At 39.6% G+C, this 21,693-nt stretch overlaps 2 protein-coding genes across 12 annotated transcripts in view; one reads left to right on the plus strand and one right to left on the minus strand.

Moving 5' to 3' along the window:
• bbg (PDZ domain-containing protein big bang) overlaps positions 1–8,355 on the plus strand; it is a 209,318-nt gene extending 200,963 nt beyond the window's left edge. For all 8 annotated transcript variants that reach the window (XM_086974818.1, XM_086974817.1, XM_086974815.1 and 5 more), the window contains 7 exons: positions 393–598; positions 3,063–3,292; positions 3,540–3,977; positions 4,389–4,632; positions 4,911–5,199; positions 5,474–5,584; positions 5,721–8,355. In XM_086974818.1, coding sequence (XP_086830944.1) covers positions 393–598; positions 3,063–3,292; positions 3,540–3,977; positions 4,389–4,632; positions 4,911–5,199; positions 5,474–5,584; positions 5,721–5,884 — 1,682 coding nt within the window. In that variant the 3' untranslated portion in view covers positions 5,885–8,355. The remainder of the gene's footprint in view (positions 1–392; positions 599–3,062; positions 3,293–3,539; positions 3,978–4,388; positions 4,633–4,910; positions 5,200–5,473; positions 5,585–5,720) is intronic.
• Positions 8,356–8,805: 450 nt separating this feature from the next.
• LOC111254469 (superoxide dismutase [Cu-Zn]-like) lies at positions 8,806–16,089 on the minus strand. Of its 4 annotated transcripts, none has more exons than XM_086974822.1 (4): positions 15,827–16,089; positions 10,298–10,450; positions 9,837–9,995; positions 8,806–9,357 (listed from the first exon to the last, which is right to left on the minus strand). In XM_086974822.1, the coding sequence occupies exons 1-4, from the start codon at positions 15,885–15,887 to the stop codon at positions 9,221–9,223; spliced, it is 510 nt and encodes a 169-aa protein (XP_086830948.1). In that variant the 5' UTR covers positions 15,888–16,089; the 3' UTR covers positions 8,806–9,220. The 4 variants fall into 4 exon arrangements, with proteins under 4 accessions (XP_086830948.1, XP_022671081.1, XP_086830949.1 ...); XM_022815346.2 differs by having other exon boundaries at positions 9,837–10,004; positions 15,827–16,085; XM_086974823.1 differs by lacking the exon at positions 15,827–16,089 and adding an exon at positions 11,077–11,304 and having other exon boundaries at positions 9,837–10,004.
• Between the last annotated feature and the right edge of the window lie 5,604 nt (positions 16,090–21,693).

Genomic DNA, 21,693 nt, shown 5'->3' on the forward strand with positions numbered 1-21,693 from the left:
AGTTGAGCCCGACTCAGCACTTTTTTAAGCATTACACTTTTTATAGGTCTATTATTTCAATAGGGTCATTGCAGCAATATAGAACCAGTGACGAAGCGTGGCTGAGGGGAAGAAAGTTGAAAAAAGAACAAGTGAAACGTATGCACCAAGACGGCATTTTATTTAATTTACAGTATTATATTTAGATGTTTTAAAAAGTTTTTCTTTGCTTTTTTTATGTTCTGAATGCAGGTAAGTATATAATCAGAATGAAATTGACAGACATCGGCGAGCTGCAGCTCCAGTTAAAAGAAGAAACTGTATCTTTGAAAGCAAGTTTCAGCAAACGACATACGTGCTTTATCGCAAACATATCGTTAGAAAGATTTTGACGAAATCAATTCTCTTTTCAGGGAATACTCCATCCCGCCCCGCGCCGCCGCTTCCTGAAAACGGTTCTTCTCAAGACGTTACTCCGCCGAAAGGAGAGCTCATTGAAAGATACCTTAGCTCGTGCTCTAGCCAGGATAGCACGAACTCTTTCCAGGAAGACGCGTGCGACGTGAGCCGTAGCAGAAACGGCCGTAGCGGTTCATTCGCCAATATCACTACCATTAAGGTAATGTGTCATTCATAGTAATGCTAAAAAAAGTGACAACAGTTAAGTATAATATAATACTAACGAAATACAACATCCAAATATCGAATAACGTATAGCTTGATGATTTCTTGTTGATATCGTCGGCAAACGCTATCAACACTTTTATTAACGATGAGTCTGTAGATTAACGAAGAACAGCGTAATCATGAATCAGCTGGTTATTTACGTCGCTTAATATAAAGTGTGTTTATGTGTAAGCCTATGAGAACTTGGGTCGGTACGAAGCTCTAGCGCTAGAAGATTCAATATTAAGATGGCTGCGTTCAAAGGTGCTTGAAAAGGAAACTACACGAAGAGGCACAATAAGGCTTCTTCATGTACTTTCCTTTTCAAGTCACCTGCACAATACGGCCAAACATTGGAAACGTGTCTAAAGACCCCGGTCCTCAAGTCCTGTGTGGCCAAAAATAGATTAGGGAAGGAGGCCACAATAAAGCGGAGGTCGCTGGCCGGGTCGTGGTAAAAGCCCTATTGGACCTCAGGGTAAGGCGCTTACGGGCGAACTAGCGAAATTGGAATCGTGTTATTCATTCGAGTGAACGTGCCGTATGCTGCGGGAGTCTATCGTAGCCACTAATACCCAAATCTACAGCCATCCCCCATGAAATGTATTTCTGGATGAAGGAGTAGCTGTTCCAACACCTCTCTTAATAAAAGAAGAAAAAATCAACAAGGCAATAATAATTATCAAAAACTTGTATTATTTTAACGAGGAAAAACTATATCAAGTATAGAAATTATTAAAGGAACTAGTTAATTTCCAATTATTTACTATAAAAAGTTATAATAGAAGCATGAGAAAAGCAAAAAATTCATCTGTTTCATTGCACTTCACTCAGTTCAGTCGGCCTAAGTGCTACACACATCTTATTTACTGTCCTTGTTCAGAAGTAGTTGTTGAAGGGACTAATTTACTCCTATAGCCGCGTAACATAAGGACCGCTTGTTCCAGCGTGCGTTTGTTTATCGACTCGATCTATTCGCCCGCAATTGTGCCTGTTAAAATTGCTAAAATAAACATATTGCCTGAATAACTGATCACCAGCACGAATCAACACACAATGAAACATTTATAAAAGCACCTCCGTTTGGTGATGATCGTTCTGTACTAAAAATTATTATGATCGGTAGACAAGTTTTAGTTTCAATCCTGTCTATGGACATGTTTCTTTTTAGCTAAGAAGAAGATCGACTGATGATGCGAGAACAATGGAGACATCTTATTTACAAATCTCGTTTCAAAAACTGAACTCTACAGGTGTCTACAATGATGACAGTGCTAAACTTGTTATTATTATCAGTAGTAATTAGCTGTTCGTGTAATAGTTGAAAAGAAACAAGTCGACAATTCTTAATAGTTGTTTGAAAAACCATTTTGCTACTGTATTAATAAGCGTCCTCGTTCTTCGAGGTGCTCCTCATAATATATTCGACATTTAAGGGGTACTCCAACAACCTGTGTTGTGATCCCGTGCCTCTGTCGTCCAACATAGGAGGTATTATGCATGAAGTCTTACACCTATTCTTGTCCCCGTTGTTTTCAAAACCAGCCATTGTCTACACATTTGTAACGTATTGATCGATATTGTTGTCGATACGCGTTATTTAGTTAATTGTTTGATTTAGATGTAAATATATACTAATCACCATTTACCAAAAAATGCTTAATTCAATAGAGTCCAACCATCGGCTGATTTTCCGCGCTCCAAGAATGCCGGTCTAATAATAAATACTGACCTGCTTAGCTGTTTACGTTATTTATTTATCGTAATGCCAACTGTGTTCCCGCACAAAATCGTTCTATTTATTTACTATACGATGGTGCGTTAATGTAGGAATGAGTTTGGTATATGCAACAATCTTCAGGCCAAGAAAATTTTCTTTAATTGGGCGAACAGCTATAACTCGTGTTTGTAGCCTACGACTGAGTACGTACGGTCTGAGAGCTATTCTGATCCGAATTATATGTCTGAGCCTAAAGATGTACCTGTGTGTATGAGTTGATATAGATCTTATAGATATAGAAAGTAATGGATCTTACTTTTGGTTTAACGAGGACTTAAGAACGAAGTATACGTCTTCTTAAGCGTGTTGTTGAAACCTGTGTAGTTAAAAAAACGTTACATTCCTTGAGTGAAAGTTGTTTTGGTTTTCCAAAGTTCGTTGTTGCCAGTACGTCATTCTTTTACGTCGACGCAGACGTCATAAATGGATTACCATACTTGCCCGTGATGAATCAGTGGCAAACTATTCGCGTTGGCTCTCACAATGCTTTATCTTTAAATAGAGGTTACCGCAGTTGTTTGTTTGACGTAAGAAGTCAATGCGACTTACGAATTATTTTAGTTAATAATGATAGTAGTTAGCATGTCAATTACTTTCGTGTTCACCTGATTTCTGCTTACATATGTAACACCTGTAGGATGCAGAACTATTCGCGCGTAGCTCAATTGGCGAGGCCCGTTCAAAATGGCAGTCGATGGAATTCCAATATGGGCCATCGTCCTTGGGCCAGGGTCCTGTTATGGGTCCACCTCCTGTTCCCCCTCGACCTGCTTCTAGACAACTTGAGCATCGTTTTGAGTCGGCCTACAATGCTAGTGGATTGAAATCTGCAAAGTCTGAAGCTTCCTTAAACAGCATCTCACAACAGTAAGTACCAGAAAGCTTTTTTGTTCGCACAATTTGTAATAACTACCATACGTGCATGTGTTAACCACTTAGGCTTTTTTCTGGTATCAGTCGTTGGCTAAGCACAATAAAAACGGTACTCCAGTGACCCTAATTGTATCTCTTCAGACAGAGATTACGGAAAAAATACGCGTAACAAAATCTTCATTATTGTTTATAAGAAATATATTACAACTACAATTACCCTTATTACGATTTTGTCTACTAGGAGTAACAGCTCTGTTGATAGCGACAGCGTGCCTGGTCCCCAGAACTTCCGCGCTCTGGCCGCGAAATGGGAACAACGATCGGCCCAAGATACGGCCCCGCCGATTCCCGCTCGCAAACTCAGTGACACACGACCCCCAACTGGGCCAGTCCCGAAGCCAGCATCACGAGTCAGTGTATCGATGTCACACAACAACGGCTCGACGTTTAGCAATTCTGACAGGTTAGACTTACTACCGCCGCCCATGATTCCGCCACCTGGCCCACCGCCTGCCGCACCCATAGCTTCGCCCACAGGATCACCTGTACCGGCTCCTGTTCGGCCTGCTCCTCGAGGCACTTCTGATCTGAAGAAGACTTTCGAGGACGTGCAAAGGCCCCTAAAGACAGTGGAGCATCGCCGGTTCTCCAGTATCGACTCGAACGATTCCGGAAACAGGTATATAAACGGGGCTGGAGTCGTACTGTTTTTGTCGGCAAATATTGTAGTAAAAGCGTAGCATCCATACACAATATGCATGCATACGTTTTGGTATATGGAATTCAGTTTGCGCTTAGTATTAGATTCGATTCTATAACGCAGAAGTGGTCATACAACGCTGAACAACAAAGTAAGTTTATAATAATTTTGCAAACGTATATTTTCGCAAGAATGTGTAGTGTTGTTTTTTTTACATGTCTAGCGTCTAAATTTATGCCCGATTTCGGGAAGATTATAAACATTTATTCATGGAAATTGGAAAGCCTCGCTTAGCCATGTATTGCTGCTGCAAGCAACAAACAGTATATCTGACAAAGGAGAGATTTCATTTTTTCAACCTGGTTTAAATTCAGTATCTTCTTTACTTAGCTCAACCTCCAACCGTGAGCAATATTCCTCGTTGACGTCGCTGGCGTCCACAACATCGTCTCTCATCTCACCACAGGATCTTCAGCAGCTGATTGACGATGCAAACCAAGCGCTTGCTGAAGAAGAGGGCGGCCGAGGTGAGGCTCACGACGTCTACGTGGTCGTCCTTCACAAAGACAGCCCAACTTCAGGCGCTGGCATCACTCTTGCAGGAGGAAGCGACTATGAATCTAAGGAGATCACGGTAAGTCGTACAGAGTCGAACAATATTTACTGTGTCACGGAAATTCACGGAGAACATTTCCATTAATCATAGACTGATTAATGAAAAATATAGACACGTAAGTGAACAAGAAGGTCTAGCTTCAGGTCCGCCTTTTATGTCGATGAGTCATACAATCAAATCAAATTCTCCCCTACTACGCTAACGAAAGCATATTGCTTAAATAAACACCTTAGTAATGATTTGTATGTACACATTTTTTCCTAACGCTATTCGATGTGCGCCATTTTTCGTAATAGGTACACAAGGTGATAACCGGGAGTGCGGCTGATCGCGATGGTCGAATCCGTCGGGCTGACCGCGTGCTGTCCATTAACGGTCGGCCGTTAAAGGGTGCAACCCACCGAGAAGCTCTCGATATTCTCAAAAGCCCACGACCCGAAGTGGTACTTGTGTTGAGTCGCGAACCATCCGGACGTGGTTCATCAGGGACACGTTCGAGTCTTAGTCGAGCCAGCAGCGTGTCTAGTGTACTTGATGTGATCGACGAGCCTTCATGTGACGGTCCTCTGCCTACCTTTCAAGGATGTAAGGAACGTCTGCCAGTATTTCATCAGATGTATATTTTAGTAGTAGAAGAATACTGAAAACGATTTATTGAAGCATGCCACTATTTAAACTTCGTTTTATATCGATTTACGTACATTGTATTTAACGATCGAAAGGTTTCAAGGAAAGTCCCTTAAAAACTATTCTAAAGCCCAACTCAGTCATTATCCGTCATCTTCAATATCTAGTCAATGTGAATTACGGTAAAAGGATCACATATATGTATATATATATATATTATTATTTTTTTTAGCGACCCTGATCGTTCTAGAAAAGGACAAGGTTGGCCTTGGTTTCACCCTTCAAGGCGGCAAGGACTCCCCTTTAGGCAACCGTGCCCTTACTATTAACCGGATCTTCAGCTGTAAGTATACAAAGTCCCCTAAAGATGCGCTATTATAATATGTGTGATATATAAGTAGATACTGCGTAATTTGACATTCTGTTTCCTGTGGATAGAAGCAGTTGATTTGTGTTTTTTTACATTGTTGTTGTTGTAGGCGGCGCTGCTGAACGCGACGGACGTCTCCAACCTGGCGACGAGCTTCTGGCGATCAATCAAACTGTTACAACTAGCATGACGCGCACGGAAGCATGGAATTTCCTAAAAAAACTCCCAGAAGGACGTATCTCGTTTACCGTTCGGCAACAAGCGCGGTCTTGAACGCTGTTCCCGAACGCGGAACCTTACTTGAGCACAAACGAAAGATATCACAAAAGGAAAATCATACAGTCAAGCAAATAAATATAATCCAAATCGACCTTCATTATGAATGTCCCTTTGATGTTAAATCTCCATCCACACGAGTGCCGCTCACACGGACCAGAAGGACGTAATTAACTACCAGCTTTCCGTGAAATAAGGATTTTGATTCCTGCGACTTTGGATACAAGGATTGCAGAACAGAGAAACGCTACCTTCATAGCACGCATCGACAACCCTTTTTTCGCGTTTTAGAGAACAATCCGTTATGTTACCTATTGATTATTAAATAATCGCAGTGTATCCTCGTTTCGTTATGGGTAGGGTAGTGCGTTTTAATTGGGAATTCATAGAAATCGAGGCCATGTACCGCAATCCTGTCCTCTGCTATTATAACTTTACAGAATGAGGGATGAAAATTTGAAAGGGTAGCCAGTTTATGCCTCTGAGAACTCGTGAGGTGATTGCTTGTCTTGGTAGTCTTGTGCCAGCCCGCACATTAACACGAAATGGGTCGTCTTACACGCGAGCAGGCTATACTATGTTTAAACAGCCTGGATATACATATGTATGCATATCTTCGTTGTAACCTGCATTGTGGGTTGCGTTTATGATGCCCATGCGTTGTCGTTCCTCGTGATGAGTTTTCTATTTCTTGTGCATCTGTTACGTTCTGTCGGTTTGCATTCGCGGGACTGCACCGGCTATTGTTGAATATATTTGCACGTGCATATACTGTGCCAATGATGCATGACAACACATCAGTGTAGAGTATGACGGACAGTAGCGATCCTCACAACACTCTCAACCAGTGTTCTCTGACCAATTGGACTCGTGTGAAATGCCCGACCTAAATTAATGTCGCTGCCAAAATGTTATAGTAGTGATGGTGAAAAATATGATGGAGGAGCTCTGTTGTATTCAATGTGATCATACACTCCACCCGCATGTTTCATGAGCGAGCGACAACCAACCAATAACGAGACCACCGAATATGTCAGCCCGTAGAAAAGCGAAGAAAAAACTGGCGCCGACATATTAGTTAATCGTAAGTCCTCACAGATATGCGCATACGTAATGAAACACATATTAGTATAGCTGGCATAGTACCAATCATAACACCAACAGTATGAAAAGGACCGAGATGAACAACCTGTGTCCACAAGTGCCTCTGATCCATTAACTATTTAGCAAGTCTTAAGGTACCAATCACTATCACAATTAAAGCGAAGCAGGTCACCGCGGAGTCGCCTTGTTTAAGGGACGCTATGACCTCCTGCTGTTCAAAGATACTACTTCTAGTTTCCTTTGAAGTCCCGGACACGTTGAATAGGAAAATACGAGACGCGATGATGTTCACCGGGGACGAAGAAAAATATATTATCTTTAACTCTGCTGCAGTTGTAAGTTACAAATTAAACAAAAAACAGACAGAGTTTAATTTTGAAAAGCGCCGCGCAATATATACATACATATATAACGAGCTTCGGTTCAATACATACATATAGATATATATATATATATACTGAATCGAAGCTCGTTGTTTTTGTCGAAGGTATTCAACATGGAAAGATGAAAAGTCGTTAAAAATAATTGGTGGAATAGATAAAATTAAAGCAGCGATTGGTGAAAAACAATTAATCACCTGATCGCTTCATCAACAACGTACATTGCGCAATATATATATATATATATACAATAATGCTAATAAGAGAAATAATATATGTCATCATGTAGTAGTACGTGTCTCATGGATAACATTAATATATACAAAACAAATGTTATTGCCATTGCGGGTCTGTTAACTGCTGTGCCCTGTCCCGTGAGAGGGTGTTAAGTTTGTTGCTATCCTAGGAACGTGTAGGCCCGAATAGGCTAAGCTAAGGTAATAAACTGCGTAATATTATGGACAGCTGTTTTTTATGCTAGAAACAGCAACTCAGCGACGGAACAACAAGCCTGAGGCGGCAATAGACACTGGAGCAAATATAGCATCGATACACGACAAACCCCTTCAAGATTTAGGGTGCGGTGGCACTTTAAATTACGGATTAGGATAATGGGCACCTAACGCAGCTGGTGGCAGCAGGCCGCAAAGGAAATTCGATCGAAGAGGAATCAGGGCACAGTTGTCGCACGTACCTCTCGTGTGTTTTAGAGGCCGATCGTTCGTGGCTTTTGAAAGCTCGTGGGTGATCGTCTTCATTGAGTGCCTTAATTAGCGATGACGCTAACGGATTACGTGATAGGATTCGATAGTGACTGACTGACTGACTACACACTGCTGATGGCATGTGCCTGGTGTGTTAAGCAAGTATATAGACTGGCAGACAGAAAAGGTATACCACTAAAAGGTGATTACTGAATGTCGTTGCTGGCATAGATTAAGTGAATGAAATAAACTTTACGTTTTATAGATACAATATAAAAAATGACGCAGTGTTTATTTATATAATATGGAAATGTCTATACGAAATAGAGATTTTTATATATCTCTAAAAAAAATAAAAACAGTTATCATTATTATTAACATATTAAAATAATATCAAACAATTATGCCATATAAGAAACTGACACAGATTTTATTTAAACATTGGAGAAAACCTGATGAAATAGGTGCACCTGGCACTTATTTCTTGCAAATTCCGGTGGAGCTTGAAGTGTTAGTGCGTTAGAGATCGTTATCGTTAACGGTATCCCCGTTACACAGCACGTGAACCCCAATCTAGCGTTTCCATATTAGAGTCTATTTCACTGGTACATTTTGCGCTTTGCGTTACGGTCGATAGAGTCCTAACCGTAAAAAAAGCGCAGTTTAATAAGCTGTACACGCACTCAAACAAAAAACTGCGAGCCACTACTTAAGTAAAAGGACAAGCAAGTGTATGGCTAAGGCAAGATAGCCTCTTTTATTCAGCGTACGCAATTTGACACACAATTGATGTTACCTATTAAAAATGACTCCTACCAATACACGCTTGTTCCCATAAGAAGACTATTCAGTATTGAGAACACTGCACGCGGAAGATGGACACACGGTCTAAAAAACGCGATAATTAGATATGTAATATAATAATGTCCGTCGTAATAATGATTATTATTATAACGACGGACATAACGGCAACCAGGTCGACCGTTAACAGCAGTAGCTGGCCAGAGGCTTTTCGTCTAATAATATCTATATAAATACACTAAGCAGCTTGATTATCGATTCCGGCAAAATAACTACTGTTTATATCTAGATATTTACGTATATATAAATCAAATACGAATCAGCATAGGCGTATTAATTTGCTGTTAAATTGCTGTAATCGGGCAACAGGCAAGGCGAGCTCCAGCGTTTCCGTTCTTTTTCGAAGCGGGATTATGTCCTCTACCGAGATCATCCTCGCTCGCATGAATAACAATGCCCCGATCAAGAACTGGCCACGACCCTGAAGCAGAAGCGATAGCATTTAATATCGTTGCTTAATAAGCTTAAGCAGTAGCGAGAAGCTGATTTCGTTTCGGATTTACTCCGTAGCGTTGCACCCTAATCGTACCTTTGATATTTACACAATGCACTCTTCACTCCGAAAGTCTTACTGTTATCGACGACGTAAATGAAAAAAATTGATGTTGTATGACAATTTTGCTCAGTAAGTCTTATTGAGAAAAAAATATAACTAAACATTTCATCATTCTAGACACACGTCAACTTTGTATACGGCATAAAGACGAAATATTTTTAGAATCTAGTTAATTCATTTATCATACACATTAATCGGATTTCGGGCCTATTTGATATAGGTGAGATTTAACTCACATCGTGTTTTGTGAGCAATTTAGAGCACTGATGCAACATTCTTCATCAGCGCATCTTTGAAAGCTGGAATTTTGTGACCTAATTGAACGGCGTGCCTAGTCAACGTACCATGGAGCTTTGCGACGGGATCCTCGTATGATAGTAAAAAAGGATCGCTCGTGATATCGAAGTTCCCGAAATCGCCAATGTGTCGCACTTTATCGGTTGGACCCCCGTGGTCAACATTGGTTGGATTATAATGCGGTCCAGCATCGAGGCAGTTGTTCCCTGTGTTCCCTAAGCAAAAATGTGTTACGTGTAGATATTACCGCAAAAAAGCGGACAAACAAAATGGGAACCTGATTTATAAGCATAACTCACACGCACTTATCAGAGTCACGACGTCCACAGTATTTTACACGTCTATTTTCTCGATGTAAGATTTGTTGTACGACAACAAAGATTCGAATCCCTTGCCGACGACTCGCGCGGCCATTGTTAACAATTAATCCACTATTCATTCATGATTTACCTGGCTCCATGTGCGGAAAACTGCTACGGGAAGCGTTTTGAATATCGTCGTCGCTTACCTGATTCGTGAATATGAATGGCATGCTTTCCAAGCGTAATATTGCTTAGTTTGCCTTCGATTTTGAGTTTGCCATCAACTTCTTCGAGGACCAAGGTACCTTTCACAGACCCAATTAGTTTACAGGTAGCCCGTTGACCTGTTTGGTGTGCATCTAGTACGATACAAGGAACAAAACCCAAGATAGACAAAAATTGTAAGAACATTAAAAGGTAACCTTTTTTTTTTTACTTGAAGCTTTTGGACACATTCTGCCGAAATTGTATATCTATCTCACCAACAGTAACCTTCAGTAATTTATCAGAATTAAAAATTGACTCCATTAGTAACAATATAAGACACATGCAAAGGCCCGTGCGTCTTCCATGCATATTTATTAACGGAACTGACTATTTAAATTATAACCTCTTAGTCTGTCGATAGAGTACCAAAGCGGCGATCGCTATCTGTTCTAAGGTGAGTTAAGGCGAGCCTGTTCTGTGACACTTTTCAGTGCCGGGTCACCGCGAAGCGTCTATGACTGTGACCCGACGTTTTCTAATATGCTAGAACTACCTAGCTACAAAATTCTAAACAATACGTGATCAGATGCGAAAGCGCGTCGTCGAATGTCCCACCGATACGATTGAAATCGAGTTATAACAATAATAATAAGACGTTACTAATCGATAAGCTACCGCAGGCAGCTGCAAGCTTGCTGTTCTACGCACATAGGGACAAGTAGATTTGATGTATGACTATTGCCTTCGCCATGCTTCTTTTTGTTCCGGCAGAACTGACCTGACAACAACATTACAATTGCTCTTCTTCCTAAGTACAAACACCATTACACAGCCAGCCGGCGGCATCTGTAGAGTATTTTACTGTCGTATGGCCGAGCAAACTCTTCGAAGGAACGCAATGAACTGTAAACGTGTCTAAACAACATTTTCAAATGATGATGCACAATGAGATGATTCCTACTGCTTCTGAACGTCCTTCGGATATTTCCTTTGTTGATTACTCGATTTCAATTGCGAATTGTATTCAAAGTCCTATGATCACTGAAACGCCAGGGATGAAATTCAGTCATCATATTACCAAAGTACCTTAATATGTTTCATGTGTAATGAAGCACGGTTCTGCTTTTTTAGTTTCAAACGGCAGAATTTCACAGTCAAAATTTCACATCAACCGCTATACTAGTCCATTTATCTCTCTACTTCTCTATATCTACTGCTGTGAATTTGGCGGGCTCATCTTAACACGCGGCTTGTTGGGCGCGCTCTTTGAATTAGCTAAGCACAAACTCAAACAAGGTATTATAGACAGTATATTACGTACTAACCACTGACAGTATGTGAATGTTTAATAAATTGTTAAAATCATATTAAATATTTCAGTATCAAACCAAATAATTAACAAAATGATCAGACTAGACAATCTGTAAAGATCGCCGAGAGAGAGATCCTTTCTTTCTCGAAAAATAATTTGCAGACCACGTTTTTTGTTCTACCATTACTATTATCAACCCCTTAACAGGATAATTTACCTTAATCTCAAACTCCGGTTGTTGATTCTTTTACTTGTAATGCCTTATCTTGTGAATCACTTTATGAAAACGCCACACTTGAATAACTATGGTACTTATTTGCGACAACTAATATTTGTTAGCTAATAATATTGTTGCAATATACCTTGAGGTAGTAATATTTTGAAATTAGGGTTTTTCACAGGTGGCGTAAAATATTACTACTTAAGTTGTCCAGAGGGTTGCCCGCGGAAGAACTGGTCCCATTTTAGTACCCCACCGAAACATTGCGCAGCGTCAGCTCCGACGTAGGTTACTATATGCCATATTGGGCGTTGTTGCATCAGTGAGATATCGACACACAATACTTGTATTTTTTTATGGACGAAGCAACGTGGGCGAAGCGAGATGTGCTTGTTTCAACGCTTCTCGTCGATGCCGCTACCGTGCCAAATGGGATAAGAAAGTAAGAATTTTTTTTTAATAAAACAACAAATTCGTTTGACCCTTAACACGAATAGGGCCCAGGCCAGCATTAGGCCACCGCAGGATATACAACGCGTTATTGACTAAACCGCTCGGTACACTAAGACACGGGAAGTGTCACCTTGTATTTGTGATTAAATCGCCTCCCTAAATATAGGAAGGTGTAACTTGACTCATCACTGAGTGATTATCATTTGACCCGCTTATTTAGCAGGCAATCCATTAGAGCGTTCGCTCACACTTACTCTTCCAGGATACAGGACGTCAATTGGCTTCTCCTTAAATTATTCAGAGTGTACATAGGCCTACTCATGCTGGGTTGAAAACAAAAACAAGCGTTGTCTCACAAACATCATATGACCATGGGGTGCCCGTGTCCGAATTGCCCGTTTTGGGCTGCCCTCTTAATCTGCATTATTTCGAAGTAAATCACGTAAGGTGCAGCAACATCACTTTCATATTTTGACAAATCGTTAATATAAGCTTCAGTTTTATTGCTTCGAGTCATTGGACCACAAGTTCCACACAAAAGTATTCGTGTCATAGAATCTGGGCCTGATGTCTTTGTACCGCCTTTACTTATACTAACAAAAGGAAGAGTGTGTTGAAGATGAGTGAAATTTTTGCAAAAATTTGCAATTTTATTGTGCACACATGCTGTCTAAACTTATTTAAAAATGTATAGCGTACAATACAGATTCTTCTTATCGGGGTAAATGCCTCAAAAATAGTTCATTGCTTTCGTTCCGAAAATTTCGAGCTGAAAAATGCTCCTCGTAGTAATCAATAGAGAAACATCGAAACTTCTATCCACCACCCAATACTTAACTGTCTAAGAAACCCGCCTACAAAAAAACACTTGATATTTAGAATACGCGATAGAACGCATAAAGCTAAATAGAACTGTAATGAAATCGAACGTAAGTTCCGGCCGACGATTGATTTGGACTTCTACAGCTAGAGAGATTACAACTGTAAAAATAATAGATCCGCACTAATAAACCACCGTGATTTTGCCGCCAGACCACGTTAAACTTCTTTCACGCTACAGAACGTGGATGGTGAATTTTCCTTCATTTTCCACATAACTCAGATATTACACCATTAGATTATCATCTGTTCTGGTTTCTATAGAATTTTCTCAATTAATTTAATAATAACGTAAGTGCTGTTAACAGCGAAATGGCAGAAGGTCATCTATCATAATCGTGCATATTTAGTTTAGTAAGTGATTTGAACTAAAAAAAAATTTGTAAAAATGCATATATGTATCCAAAGCATCAGGAACCAAACACATAAGGAAGTTGCCAGTTTATATATTGGTAAATTGTACGCAATTATGAGCTCACAGTCAGCGGAGCATCCGAAGCAGCACCCTTTAATAAAACTCCTACTGCTTTTGATTTCTAGTAACCCCATTTGCCTCACCCTGTGTAGAAATGTTTATCATCATCGACATTTCGCTTTTTCGTGACAGACGTTCTAACATGATTGATCGCTCGAAAATCGTATTATAGAGAATAGATTTGAAACGTTGTGGACTTACGTCCAATGATCATTTGCCTAACTGCCTTTGGTCACTTCATTAAATAATTCTTGTCTTTTAAGCCAAGGGCCGTGAATCGCTAGCTAAGGAAGCGTGGTTCAAACGCAAAAATCAACAAAAGTCTCTAAAATAGTTGCTTAAATAATAGTAATAATGGTGGGGTAAAATTGACCGCTTAACGGGATATAACTTTCCGACTGTTCTTTCACTCCGAAGGGCAATTAACTGAAAATAATAAGTGGAGGAAGAAAATGGATTTGAAAATATGATAGCATTTTGAAATATGTATGCATGGAAAATATAGATGCAGGGAATTTCAAGCCATTGCACCTTCACGACGTACGAGTACAGAACGACAACGATTAATCAGATAAAAAACAAGCTTCTGTACTCGTACAACGTTCCCGAAACGAAAGAAAAGGATACCCGAAAATTGTAGCGACCCGTCTGAAGAAGTTGTTAAGGAATGAACAATCAAGTTGATAGTTTTCTCCAAGCTTTTTAACATTTTTACGTGTTACAAATAAAGTTCAGTTTCAGCGACGTTAAACGCTAAATACTTGCGAACGAAAACTGTGAATAAGCCGCACAGTTGTTTAAAAGCAGCGTCTGGAACGATCAACCTATATTTAAATACTATAATATCCCATACAGTTGCACTCACTTGGCGATTGTACAGATTAATATGTTATCGGTGGGGTTATGGTGCGACATTACAGCTAAAGTATTCATTGGACCATTTTTCCTTAACTGTACAGGTGCCTTAGTATCAGTTACTCGTATTTACTGCAAGAACCCGCTATTTGACGCATTTGAGAGAATCTGATGAAGATGGTAAACTTGACAGGATGGAGCACCTGCATACTATCGTCGTGATATAATATATCATTGCCATAAAAACCACATTGTCGGTTCTCTAGACTTGACGCCGATGTGCTTTTTCCTATAGAAACACCTAAACCTTTTAAAATTTTCGTCAGAAACTGCCGACACAGCAAGATTTAGAAGTTAAGCAATTCACAGTACCACATAATGTATTCAGTAAAGCTTTTTAACCAATAGCGCAGTATATTGACTCCTCCAGAGGAAGAAAATAAAAAGGATGTTAGAGCTTGCTAGTTCCAACATCCTTTTCATATATAGGAACTTTGCCTTGCAATTTGACTACTAGCTACGCCCTCGAGTTTCTCCTATGTAGGAATTATGTTTGGAAATTCGCTAAGAAAAAAAGTCTAATACGAAATCACGAAAACGTTTTGTGTATGTGATAATTTTGCCTAACAATCTACTACTATGCGGAAGTTGCGATTCTTACTTCCGAGTCTGTTGGCCAAAGATACAAGTGATAAAGATGTTAAGATAAAACGCCTAGTGGATTTCTGTATTTTACAAATACATGTGTATAGATGAATATGAGCCTTTAAACTAATTATCTGTAGTCGAAATCCCTACAATTCCACCACCAATGCCATAGTAGTGACAGTGCACATTTTAAAATACTCTTTCCCTTAAAAATTTACATTACTTGTAAAAAAAAATAAACTTTTTTTTTTTTACTGTACACAAGCTTACAAATCGCAGCTACGTCTACAAGTGTCCGCCTACAGATACGTGCCTCGTGTCGATTTTAATTCCTTCCAATTTAAGTAGCAATAACATTTCAGTGGTAAACAGCCAAACCTTTTCGCATATAACGAGTTCTGTAGATGTGTCTGATATTCGTCAGTACACGGAAAGCACTTCATCCGAATCAGAGCACCTCAAGAGAAAAGACTCGCCATTTAATAACAATAGAAACCACTACTGAAATAAAGAATCAAACCACAGTTATCTTTATGTGGTGTTACCATTTAGCCCAGTCACTACAAGGAGAGATAGTCTTGACAGACAACAAACGCCCGGAGAGTCCAACCAAAACATCTCTCTTAAAACCTCAAAACGTACTCTCAGCATTGATTTCCATAATGTTTTACGCCTTAATCACTTACGTTCAGTACAAGCAGCACCCGTTATTGCCACCAGGACACTCAGCAAAAGCGACTTCATCATATTGATACAGTGTTTTGTTTTTTCTTCCTCCAACTAGAATTTCATACAATTAAAAAAAATAACCACATCCACCGCTCCAGCGGATCAAACGTGCTTCTATCACTAAGCAAACTACAGAGCACAACTGCTTGAGAAGTTGTCAGACAAGTTATCAACCTGACCGTTGGCTTTTGTTTGCGGGCAGCCCGGATTCGTTGTGATATGACAGCAAGACGCTCCGTGGCAAGGTGGTCACCAAACACCCCTCTCCTGCGCACAGACAGCCGCGGAGTACCCTCAATCACCGCAGTATCAATAATGGCTCACGATGACAGTAATGATAGACAGAAAAACTACAGCAGAGATTACATTTGATTTTTTTTTGGGATTATTGCAAGAGACACAGAAAAGCGACTGAATACGAAAGGGGCGCAGCAGAGAAACGCCGTCAGAACGTGGAGCTGTCTGACAGAAGTGGACATTTACTGATCACAACAAGGGCCTAGCGCACTGGACGCCTCGTCAGCAATATCGAATCATCTGTTTGGCAGCCCTATGAATGGTACTTTTTACGATGAGGAACCGGTCCATAAACTTTTAATTTGTCCTTACCATATGTAACATTATATTACGCAGGCGTTCACACAGTTCTTAGAGGGTGGGTACATAATGTAGCTATCGAAAAAGGTGCTAAGGAGAGGTTCCACTTTATTGGGAGGTAACTGATGATCTTCACCACTTGAGTAGATCTGAAAAGTGTGCATGGATATAATAGAACCGATTCCAATAGCATGTAGACGTATCTCTAGGTGATCGTTCTTGTTTACGGAAATCTAGGAATTTTCATGATATCAGAATCTGATTAACTATGCTCTATGCTGGTTCAGTATTAGCTTTTGTCATAACCGAGAATGTACATTATCATTACAGATTATACTTGCCCGTACAGAAAATACATTGGCGTATATACGTCATTATAGCTGCAGACAAAGCTTTCGTTTAGTATCTACTACGGCTTATGTTTAACTAGTATATGGAACTATAGAAAGTACACTGGTCATTAACGAAATTCGAAAAGTCTCTTCCTGTTGAAGATCATGTGACTAAAAATAAGCCATACAAAACATTCAATTTGGAATAAAAGGCCGCTCATAAATCTACCCGAAAGATTAGTCCATAAAAATCTCCGGGGGTTCCAGAGAACTTTACGAACTGTTTATGAACTGCCATAGAAGAAGTGATACTACTAACATAATTAAGCAAAAGGAGTACATCATTGACCGCATAGTACACTAAGAATGTTTTGTGACATTCAATCTCTAGTATATATTTTAGCACCCCTCAGGTTGAAATAATATCTGGTTCTATATGTTCTCACTCGCATTTCCGCGGTACACAGATGACGCCGACTGCGAGATCCCTGCGAACCTAACCTTGTAATAGATAATGTGACAACGAACATAGGACCATACGTAAGCTTCCTTTTTATCTATAGATTTTAAATACTGCTAGTAAAATTGGGTCTTCACAGTTTTTCGAAATTTTTTGCAGACCACACCATCTTCTTCGGACATACATACATACAATACATATCCTTTATACGCTGGCACTGAAGTAAGGAAAGTGCGAAGCACGGAGAAGTTTAATTATGCTAAATTCTATTCAATATATCAAGCACACTAACTACAAAATGTACAAGCCTAACTCTGAAAGATGTCTGCTTATCAGAAATAGCTAACATCTTCAGACGGACATTAGCTCGATCTTCCCAACAAAGGCGTAAAACAATTAATGAATTCTGTTCAGAGAGCTCGATGTCTCAATGTGGAAAAGCGAAATCACAATCTCATGAGTACGATTCAATAGAGAGAATGGTCATGGTCGATTCGAAGGCAAAGAATTGAAGGATCTTAAGAAGAATGAAGCTGTTATACTCAGCTTACCGAGTAGATTCGGAAAAAAGTTGAGCCTGAAATTGGCAACAAGCCATTATTGATTCAAGTAGGCCTTGTCTTCTTCTATATATTTTTTCTTAGCATGCCGTGATGACACCAAGGTGAATCGCTTACGCAGTAACTCGTCAACCATTTGGCTTATTACAGTAGTTGACTGTACTTACTTGCATAACGAGTAACGCTCAAGCATGGTTTTTGGCCGTAGAGCAATGGACAAACGCATAAAGTTCCGAACGCAGAACGACTCATGGGATATTTGAATAAAATATAGTACGTCAAAGTTTTTTCCGCATTTATTTTCTGGTCCGATTTTATATGCTTTTGCTGAAAATCTAACCATCCAAATTTGCTTAATATTGTAAAATAAGCGCTTAGATACGCAATCGGAGTTTATAAGCCTAAGTTCGAAAAGTTATCGATGATAGTGCTGTGAACGTAATAGATATCAATATCTAATCTTAATCGCTTAATAGAATTGGAGTTTTTACAGGGGATTAAATAAATTTGAGGTACTACAAAACTTTCGTGGATCTAGCTATCTGTCAAATTCTTTCCTTCTTTTTTCCTTTCTCTTTTCCAACATGCCCAGACATTGCATGCTACCTGAATTAAACAGGTGATTGGGTCGACCTTTATGAAGATGAGATTGAAATGCAAAACGGAAATTTCTTCACTTAGCCTGACAGATGTAGAAATTTTAACAGCGACGTTGTATAATTTTAAACAGTACGCAATTTTCACCACATCTAGTGCCACGAACGAGCTTGTCGAGTAGCGCCTGCACAGAGTTTGCACTAAATGAAGCGGAACCGCAGAAACAAAAGAAAATTTGTTGAAAATCTGTTGAAAAACTTGGAAGGAAGCATGCATCATTGATACTGCGCAGAAAATCCAATCTATCTTAACTGAAATCGGCAGTATCGTCAAGATCATTCATTATTGTAGATATTTTTGTCAGATTCACATGTACCTAAAATCGAACTTTCTAACGTTGGAATACCTGTACTTCGACTTACAAGTCAAATCACCATTGTAAAGTACGTGCGTACCTTTGGGAATGAAGACTACCCAGAGGACCACTATAATAGTAACTGCCACTGCCCCGAACGCAAGGTACTGAAATGACCCAAATACAAAAAAAAAAATGGGCACTAAGTTGCAAGGTAAAGAAATGACTCAAATACAAAAAAAAAGTGGGCACTATATTACATGGGCATGTTGATAGATTTTCACTTCCGGGTTGCTCCAGCTCTGCAAACAGAAAGATTGCTGCACATCACATTTACATAACCTTTCTATGCATATCAGCCTAGGCACATACTGTGATATGAAGGGACCAACAATCGAAAAACAAGACAAAGGGATAGGTATAAAGGTGTTTCGCCTTATGTTTTGTGTTTGACTGGACGACCAGACCGCTTGGCACCACTATTTAGCACTGCTCCTTTCTTAGAATTATAGCTATCTGCAGATCTATACCAGCATGTACTTATCTAACCACAAATATACCGCTCTCGCATTGTAAAAACTCAAAAGAAGGAAACCATATGGGATTAGTCTATAAAACAACGACGAAGGCCTAATGTGTTACCTGCTAACGATACTAACTTTTGCATCATTCTATTCACGTTTGTCATTTTCTGCCTGGCGAGATTCAGCGGAGATCACTATAGCAGATAACTAGATCTGCTATCGAAATAACATGACGTCAGCATTCGTTCGTTGTTTACTTAATTTAGCAGGAGCTTAAGCCCTTAGGTAGTATTTTTTTTATTCGATCTGCTTAGTTTGTCTGCTTGTCGACCGTAACAAAGTCAGATAAAGCTCTGCCTGGCCTTCAGTGAGCGTTACTGATCGAAGTAGACTTATTAACACACCCAACAAAATTAATTGATAATATATAATTACTATAATTTGTAAGCTTGTATTTTGTGTTTTTATCACGACAGTTATCTTTCATTAGTATTGTTGACAAAATCTGAAGGATACTGATATCATACTTTTATTGTATTATTCAAAAAATTGTCGTATAGTTTACATACTAATGAAATGACTTATTGGAACTCAGCTTCTCCCAGCGTCGCTTGCCGGTTGCCAAAGATAAGCAATTTCAGGCCTTTTTTTTCCTCAGCCTTCAAAACACGTTTATTCATTTGATTATACTTATTGTGCAACATTCTATTGACGGGGCCTGAATCAGGGGATACTTAATATGATAATCCCTTAAAGATCCGGCGGTTCGTACCTAAGTCATCCCATTACTTTCAGCACAAATTTAGGTGGACGGAATCGTCGAAGTAGGATAATATCGGCCATTAAATTTGATTACTGGCATAAAGTTGTACCCACTGACGACGGTGATTTCTTTTACGACTCACCGTTTAGCAGTCGTCACCCGCCAAATAACGCTGGTAGTTCGCACAAAATGCTACTTATGTCCTTTTTTTTTTTTATTAATATTCTTTACCGAATATATAAATACATAATAATTTTTGAGTATATCGGATCAAACAAACAGCTCATTTAAGCTAGTTTTAGAAAGCGCTTTAATTTAAAATGCTGTTTAATCAGACCAAGCATTGGCAATAGCGGTGCCGATATAAAAGATCATTCCATTTGAATATTGCCAGCGGTTATTTACCATTAGCGAAATAGAAGACGTGTGTCCCTTACCTTGATATTGAGTACCCTAGAGTGCGTGCTTGGTTTTGTATACCGTAAACTTAAAGTGAAGCTCGAATCACTATCAATCCTCATGGCAGTAATTCGTTAAAGTCTTCAAATGAAGCCGCAGCCTACAAATACCGAGGAACAATTGTTGCTGTTGTTGCTGTTGTTGTTGTTCAGTGGAGACACGGCTTTCGAGTTTTTAATGCGTTCCGAACGCTGTGGGTAACGAAGGGCATTGCACCCTGTATCAGGCAGGACCTGCAAAATTTGCCGTCTACGTTCATACTCCACCAACAAATAATTTTTCTAATGTTATTTATTAAAGTACTAGAACACCGTGGTGACGCACAGTTCAGACAAAGCGGATCGGAGTGAATCAAAACAGGGCCGAGGCGCAGGAAGACGGTTCAAACGACCATTCGCGCTTATTTTTGCCGTCGTACATTTATACGAACGTCATATAAATTTTGTTCCTTGCCATCCTGTTGTTTTGTAGTAATGGTGGCGCGCGTGAAGTATCATTAGGATATTGTAAAAACTGTTAAGGTTTTATAATGACACAACATTTAGTACGTGCTTATAATTGCGGCGTGACTGTACTCAAGGCTTAGGAGCATCATAAGTTAATCATAAGAGGCGGTGGTACCCGTAATAGCGCAGTGTTTGTCGTGTTTGCCTAGTAAACTTACGGACATGTAATGATCCGGGTGATGAATCCGAACGTAGACACACTTCGTTTCGTGTTGAAAAAAGCCAGTCGTCTGAAGTAAGTCCTGACGACTTAACTACCGGACGTAAAACACAAAGAAAACGAACTCAGGGGTAGTCGCACACAGGATGAAACCACCCTCGGGAAGGTAGAAATAAAAGCAGTTTGTCGCATTCAGTCGTTTTTAACTAAGCAGTATTATACACAGACATATAAGGAATAAATAGACTAGATAATCAATGGTACTTATTAAAATTACATGTTCTCAAAAAGCAGGGTTTGACGGACTCTAACCAGCCCTATAACTCGTCTGCATGTTGATGGAATTAAGATTATGGTCCTATTTAAGCAACGATGCTCATTGATAATGTTATCTGGTTCACTTGAAAGAAATATACACACTGTATTTGTAACGGAAAAATACTAATGATGCCTAGAGAAAATGGTTTCTGCCCAGATTCCACCAATACTAGTTTAAAAAATAATACCTGCT

Source organism: Varroa destructor, unplaced genomic scaffold (assembly GCF_002443255.2).
Source record: "Varroa destructor unplaced genomic scaffold, Vdes_3.0 BEIS01000007.1, whole genome shotgun sequence".
Taxonomy (NCBI): Eukaryota; Metazoa; Arthropoda; class Arachnida; order Mesostigmata; family Varroidae; genus Varroa; species Varroa destructor.